The sequence below is a fragment of the Phanerochaete carnosa genome (assembly GCF_000300595.1).
Source record: "Phanerochaete carnosa HHB-10118-sp unplaced genomic scaffold PHACAscaffold_3, whole genome shotgun sequence".
Taxonomy (NCBI): domain Eukaryota; kingdom Fungi; phylum Basidiomycota; class Agaricomycetes; order Polyporales; family Phanerochaetaceae; genus Phanerochaete; species Phanerochaete carnosa.
The window spans coordinates 4,118,043-4,125,289 of NW_006767630.1; the positions used below are offsets into that span (position 1 = coordinate 4,118,043).

Here is a 7,247-nt window from a genome sequence, read left to right on the forward strand (position 1 = left end):
CCGTTGTAGGCTGGTAGCGTGAGCCTTACCAGTTACCGGTGGCCACTCAGAAAAATATGACTGGAACGACAGTATGACGAGAGTGGGATTCGAACCCACGCCCTTTCGGACCAGATCCTTAGTCTGGCGCCTTAGACCGCTCGGCCATCTCGCCGTGGAGGGGTTGTGCTAAAAGATATTTATTTTCATAGCCTCAAGCCCCAACGTATAACGCTGGTCTAGTGCAGTCCCCGTTACGAACGGGACGTACTCAGTGAGTGGGATCGCTGCCTATGTCGTTGCTGGAAAACTCTGCTGAAAGCTCCCGAACTCTATCTCTCACTGTTGCCAATCGTCTTCGTATCGATCTGCCTGGTACAATGAACACAGATCCGTCATCCTTTCCCGTGTGCTCGGCAACGCACGACCACAGACCTGTCGGACCATACTACGACGGGTGGCTCTGATGATTCTCTGAAGGCGGCTGGGGTTCTAGAGCCCTTACAAACAGGTGGTACGACACTGGGCAGATTGTGTTCGATTTTTATCGTAGAGTTGATTTATCCCAGCTTTATCCGAGAAATTTATATTCGCCTGCGAACATTCGAAACTACACGTGCGCGCGCACGCTTGGGCAGCAACTCTTCAGCTGTCGAGAACAAATCGATGCGGCGCAGATATATTCCAGTTTTATCTGAGTTATGGGGTTCAGCGCTCAGCATCAAGCACCGTGCTGCGAGCACAGAGGCTCTTGTGCGCAAGACTTCTGACGAACGGACTCATGCACGTGTAGGAGTATATTGCCAGATTACCGTATACCGAGTATTTTGAGGCATGTATATAACATGGCCTAGGCCCGATCCCATGCCGGTTTCTGGTGAAACCTAGGATGCAATTACGACGCACGTGGTCCCGACGGAGCGCAGCAACACTTACGACGACCGGAGTGCGACTGGACATGGCTGGCGAGTCTAATATCTCTCAGGTACCGTCACCGCCACCTAAACGCGCAGCTGTGCAGTGTACGATCAAGGAGCATGCGCGCCATCAAGGCTCCGGAAGCAAGCTCCAGTGGTTGTTCCTCCCGCCTCGACGCGATGTCTGCGAGGGTAGCTTGGAATTCGAATTGCTTGGGACTTTCAGGACTCTCGGCCCTCAGTCTGCGACGCTATAAAACTCAGCACGCAGCTTCGTCGGGCAGTGGACATTGCAGCTGAAGCATTATTCTCTTGCCCACTCTCTCCAGGCAAGATGGTGTCCAAACTCCCTGTCTTCGCTGCGCTGTTCTCGGTCACCTTCGCGAAGCCCATGGCTCGCAGCATGAAGCTCCGCGAGGCCATACCCGCAGTTCCTGATGGTTACGTCAACAACGGACCTGCTCCCGCGGATACCCAGCTCAACCTGCGCATTGCGCTCGCCCAGAGCGACCCGGATGGGCTCATAGACGCGCTGTACGACGTCAGCACGCCGACCAGCTCGTCTTATGGCCAGCACCTCAGCAAGGAAGAGGTGAGAACGTTTCTCCTTAGCATGCCACTTGGTGCTGAATCTCGCTATGCAGGTCGAGTAGTTTGTCGCACCGACTCCACAGACCGCCTCAGCCGTCAACGCCTGGCTCACACAGGCTGGCGTGAATGCGATCCCGATTTCGCCTGCCGCCGACTGGCTGAGCATCAGTGTTCCTGTCAGCTTGGCGAATGACCTGTTCGACGCCGACTTCACTCTCTTCAACCATTCCGAGACCGGCAAGCGGATAGTCCGCACGATGCAGTACTCGATTCCTGTTGATCTCGAGGGACATCTCGACGTCCTTCACCCTACAGTCTCGTGAGTGATGATGCGGTTTTGTACGAGTGTGACTTTGAGTGACGTCGCAGATTGCTCGCCCGAACTCCCCGCCCCTCGTCGTCTCGGCATCGTCTGGCCTCAAGCGTCGCGCCAATGAATATCTGACGCCTTGCTCAGCCGTGGGGATCACACCTGCCTGTATCGAGTTCCTTACGGCATCCCCACCACCAGGGCGACCCAGAGCTCCAACCACATCGATGTCATCGGCCTCATTGAGCAATTCGCCAACAAGGCTGATCTCGCGGTGCGCGCTGTTTTTAATGTTTAAGCGCGCATGGAATGTTGACAACTGTGCTTGCAGACTTTCTTAAATGAATTCTCACCTAATATTAACGGAGCGACATTCAGTGTTCAGACCATTGATGGCGGCAGCGACTTGCAGAACAGGAGACTCCAACGGCCCAAGGCCAGATACCTCACGTAATAGTCCCGGCGGTCCAAAACCGGGTACCCCACTCAACGACTCCAACGGTCCAAGAACAGGTACCTCACCTAGTAACCCCAGCGGTCCACGCCCAGAAGAACCTCCCCGTGACATGCCCCCGAGGTCCGGATCGGCCCCGCATGGCTCCCAGCGTGCTGCAGAGACCGCAGCCATCGAGTACGTCGGCGTCGAAGAGGAGCCGTCTAGCGCGTCTCGCGTATTGGTACATTCTTTGAATATTGCTCCATAGGCCATCTCTGACGCCCGCCTCAGATCCCTGATCCCCTAGACAGCTTGCTAGACCTAATGCTGGAGGCATGTGATCTTGATATATGTACAATCGCCTACCGTCACTGAAGCCAACACCAGTGTCGTCCTGATGCAACTGCCGCTGTGGCCTCCCATGACGATTTTTACTCCATTTTCCCAGTCAGTCATCTCTACTTCAGAGCTAGTGGTAATGTCTCACATGTTCTCTCCTAGCCTGAAAAGTATCCCGAGGGTGTTAGAAGAGCAGACTTACAGGAGAAATTGAGCCAAGGTCTCGATGTCCAGCTGAACGAAGATGGTGGTAAGACATGCCAGGATTTCAAGTATCATCATCGCTGATCTCCCGACGTAGTGGCTTTTATCAGTAAGGGTGGTAACCCTGACTTAGCTCCTCAAGAAGTTAATACCTACGAGGACATCACCATTCCAGCACGCCCTACATCGGACATTTCCACTCACGCAGTGCCAGAGACGGTCTCAATCGCTGCAGATGTGGAGCACGCCCGGGATAACGATTCTGACTGTAAGTCATTTCCACAAGTTATGCGTACGAGAATTCAACTCATTCTCATCGAAGCGGATATAGAGAGCGCTTCAATGCCTGTCTCGTCCATTCTCACCCGTAGCAAGCACTTAGAGTAAGTTGCGCCGTCCATTTTCTGGCGCTTTCCGAGACTTATTGGCCGCAGTACCGAGCGGACAGATCCAACTCTCGAGACCTCTTTCATAGAGCAGGCAAAGCGAAAGCCGAAAGAGCTGGAACAGAACATTCCTCAGTACCACGATGATCTCGGGCATGGCGCAGCTGTCGAGGTACAGAGTCAGAAAGAATGGACGCCATTGCATTCTGCCGCGCAAAATGACGACATTAGCACTGCGCGCACCCTTCTTGAGCACGGTGCGGCCGTCGACGCTCAAGACCGGTACAAACAGACGCCGCTGCATTTCGCCGCGCAAAATGGCCATATCGAAATCGTACGCGCCCTTCTCGGGCACCGTGCGGCCGTCGACGCTCAAAGCAATACCGAAGATACACCGCTGCATTTGGCCGCGCGAAACGGCCATGTCGAACTCGCGCGCGCCCTTCTCGAGCACGGTGCGCCCGTCGACGCTGTAAACTTGTACGGACGGACGCCGCTGCATTTGGCCGCGCAGAACGGCCATGTCGAAATTGCACGCGCCCTTCTCGAGCATGGTGCGCCCGTCGACGCTCAAAACTGGTACGGGCAGACGCCGCTGCATTTGGCTGCGCAGAACGGCCATGTCGAAATTGCACGCGCCCTTCTCGAGCGCGGTGTGACTGTTGATGCTCAAAACCCGGACGGACAGACGCCGTTGCATTTGGCCGCACAAAACGGCCATGTCGAAATTGCACACGCCCTCCTCGAGCACCATGCGGCCGTCGATGCTCAAGACCGGTACAACCAGACGCCGCTGCATTTGGCCGCGCAAAATGGCCATATCAAAATCGTACGCGCCCTTCTCGAGCACCGTGCGGCCGTCGACGCTCAAGACCGGGATGAAAGGACGCCGCTGCATTTGGCTGCGCAAAACGGCCATGTCAAAATTGCACGCGCCCTTCTCGAGCACGGTGCGGCCGTCGACGCTCAAGACAAGGGCGGACGGACACCACTGCATTTTGTCGCGAAAAACGGCCGTGTCGAAATCGTACGCGCCTTTCTCGAACACCGTGCGGCCGTCGATGCCCAAGGCCAGGACAAACAGACACCACTGCATTTGGCCGCGCAAAACGGAAATTTCGAAGTCGTACGTGCCCTTCTCGAGCACCGTGCGGCCGTCGGTGTTCAAGATAAGAATGGACTGACGCCGCTGCATTTGGTCGCGCGAAACGGCCATGTCGGAATCGCACACGCCCTTCTCGAGCACCGTGCGGCCGTCGACGCTCAAGGTCTGGACAAAAAGACACCACTGCATTTGGCCGCGTAAAATGGCCATGCCGAAATCGCACGCGCCCTTCTCGAGCACCGTGCGACCATCGACGCCCAAGACCGGAGAGAACGGACACCACTGCATTTGGCTGCGCGAAAAGACCGTGTTGAAATCGCACGCGCCCTTCTCGAGCATGGTGCGGCCGTCGACGCTCAAGACAGGAGAAGACGGACACCGCTGCATTTGGCCACGAAACATGGTCATGACAACATCAGACGCATCCTTCTTGAGCACGGCGCAGCCGTCGACGCTCAAGACCAGAAAGAACAGACGCCGCAGCATTTGGCCACGAAAAACGACCGTGTCGGCTTCGCACATTTCCTAAAGGGAAAGAGCGCGAGAAAGTCGCGGTCGGATTTTGATTAGCAGCTGCCTGCGACAAGCTTCCGTGACAATTTCGCGCACGCTGCTTGATAACTATGCACATATTCCTGCTAAATTCTGCTGTATAGACTGCACAAAAATGGTCTGGTGTACATTTAAAAGATGAGTAATCAAAGATACGGAGGCGATGACTCTTTCGCGAGAGAGAGTGTGTGAACATGCAATGCCGCCGAGGTATTCTCAGTGGCTATTATGATATTGCAACGTGTGTGACCGCTAGTAAAGTCTTTTCAGAAGGAGAGAGGCGGGGTGGCGGAGGTGATGAAAAAGATGGTGTGACCAGTCAGAGACGTATTCGGCGAGCTTGAAAAGGCAAGGTTTGCAGGAGCACGGGGTATTTGCTGATGTACAGTCGGAAATCCCTGGACGACCAATGGTCCAGAACTTGAATACGACTGTCAGGCCAGCCATGTTGAAGCGCCTAGTGGCTCTGGCTCGGCTTTCCGCCCGGCATGGACTTAAGGTGGACATCTTAGATTAGGCGCTGCTAATACGTAGATAGTGATTGGACAATCATATGTAGTGCTCCCACACATGGACCTCTTTATGGCAGGCTTCCCCATTCTAGCGGACTTTCAATTTTGCTTCCTTTTAGTATATAAGGACTCCTCTCGCATCCCCACTCTGCGTGCTCTTTCCCTTCGCACTCAGAGTAAGTCCCCTTCGTCGCCCTTGCGCATTATGTAGTATGCTTACCGGACCCCTGTCTAGCTAACACCGTGTGTATTAGGTATATAGCTATACAGCGTGCTCTTTCCCTTCGCACTCAGACTAACACCGTGTGTATTAGATCGTGCCCGCGTGCCACTCGCCAGTTCGCGCTCGCGCAGCCCAGTCGTCGTATCACGACAATAGGTTATGAGCCCCGGCTTGTAACTGGCCCCCATCTACCCTCCATCCCTCACGAGTCTTCACTCGGAGAGATCCGGCACCAGCCGCACATTAGCTCCATAACACCTCAGGGTCTTTACCCCAAGTGTTACTCCACATCGCAACACGGACACTAGAGATCCTCTAGTGTATGTCTAGTCCATCTGCATCACGCCCACCTTCACCAACTGCACCGACACCTGCACCTGCACCTGCACCGGCACCCCGTCCTACACGTCGCACTCCCGCTGCTCCCACTACACCCTCTCAATCCGCGTCCACCGCACCTCACCGTACGACAACCATGTCCTCCGCCTCCGCATTTGCATCAGCCACCGGTCCGCCGTCGATGAAGCTCGACGCGATCGGGAAGCTCAAAGGTTCCAGCGACTACCCACGCTGGTCCCTGATGATGCAGCAGTACTTCATTGCTGCACGCGCATGGAAGGGCGTCGACGGCACCGAGAGAGCCCCTGTCCCAAGCAGCTCCGTCTCCGCTGCGGACATCGAAGCATGGGAGACAACAAACGCATACGCGAGGTTCTACATCCTCAGCACGCTCGGCGACGAGCTCCTGCACCTCGCAAACCCAGTGGACATCACAGCCGCCGCGCTGTGGAAGAAGCTGAAGGACAACTACGCCGCCTCCACCACCATGTCGGCATTCGTCAAGTTCCGCGCGTACTTCTCGCACGTGATCACGGACAGTGATGACCTCGCTGCTCAACTCGACGAACGCGCTGTCATGCACCATAATTATAAGTATAGGAAAACTAAAGGAATAATAGGTATTCAAATCAAAAAGAAATCGCTTACTCAGAGCTGCAAAGTAAGCATAAACACTTAAGCTTACTAAAAGTGAATCAATGACTAATAATATGACTCAGCTTCTTAGTAATCTAGAAACTATGCTTAGTAAAGGTCTATGCTCAACAGCTATGAATTACCAAAATATAGTAATACTCTAACAAACATTAGTAATAGCTTACCAATACATTAGTAAAACAGACAGAAGGCTGACTAATACAGACAAAATGCTTATTAATAAAAGTAGAAGTAGCTTAGTAATTACAGTAGAATAGAAGAGCCAGTTTTGCTATTGGCTAAGGAACAACAGGCTGAAAGGTATAAATAGGAGAGGTTCTCTGAGAGAGACGAAGACACCAACCCACCAAGCACCACACACACTCTCAAGGATTTAGCTAGCAGCAAACCTGCAGTTAATCCCCTGAGCTCTTTAGCTCTCAGAGAATAGACTCCTTTCTTTAAAAGCCTAGGAAATTCCTTAAGCACAGTAGAGCCTCTGACTTTCAAATAACCTGAAGGGAAACGCCCTTGGTATAGTGCACGGGTTCACTATTTGACTAACCCTAGACTGCGAGAGCTAGTGGCGTCATTATTTGAGACTGTGGTACGTCTCCTGTAGAGCTTACAGTAATTAGACTAGCAGTAAAGAGATTAAATCTATTCTTGATCTTTAACTCTAAATTGGAAGCTTCAGACTGCTTCAAGTTATACAAAT

The 7,247-nt window shown here is 53.5% G+C and overlaps 2 protein-coding genes and 1 non-coding gene across 3 annotated transcripts; 2 read left to right on the forward strand and 1 right to left on the reverse strand.

The window, feature by feature from the left end:
• Positions 1-74: 74 nt before the first annotated feature.
• PHACADRAFT_t39 lies at positions 75-154 on the reverse strand. Its single transcript has one exon. It is a non-coding gene; the product is annotated as a tRNA-Leu (tRNA).
• Positions 155-1,230: 1,076 nt separating this feature from the next.
• PHACADRAFT_90318 (uncharacterized protein) lies at positions 1,231-1,810 on the forward strand (the record flags this gene model as incomplete). The annotated part of the gene is made up of 2 exons (XM_007393956.1): positions 1,231-1,488; positions 1,571-1,810. 2 exons carry the CDS (start codon positions 1,231-1,233, stop codon positions 1,808-1,810), a joined length of 498 nt encoding a protein of 165 aa, XP_007394018.1.
• A 4,219-nt stretch (positions 1,811-6,029) lies between these two features.
• PHACADRAFT_193834 (uncharacterized protein) lies at positions 6,030-6,558 on the forward strand (the record flags this gene model as incomplete). Its single annotated transcript, XM_007393957.1, has 2 exons — positions 6,030-6,487; positions 6,546-6,558. The coding sequence occupies 2 exons, from the start codon at positions 6,030-6,032 to the stop codon at positions 6,556-6,558; spliced, it is 471 nt and encodes a 156-aa protein (XP_007394019.1).
• Positions 6,559-7,247: the final 689 nt, after the last annotated feature.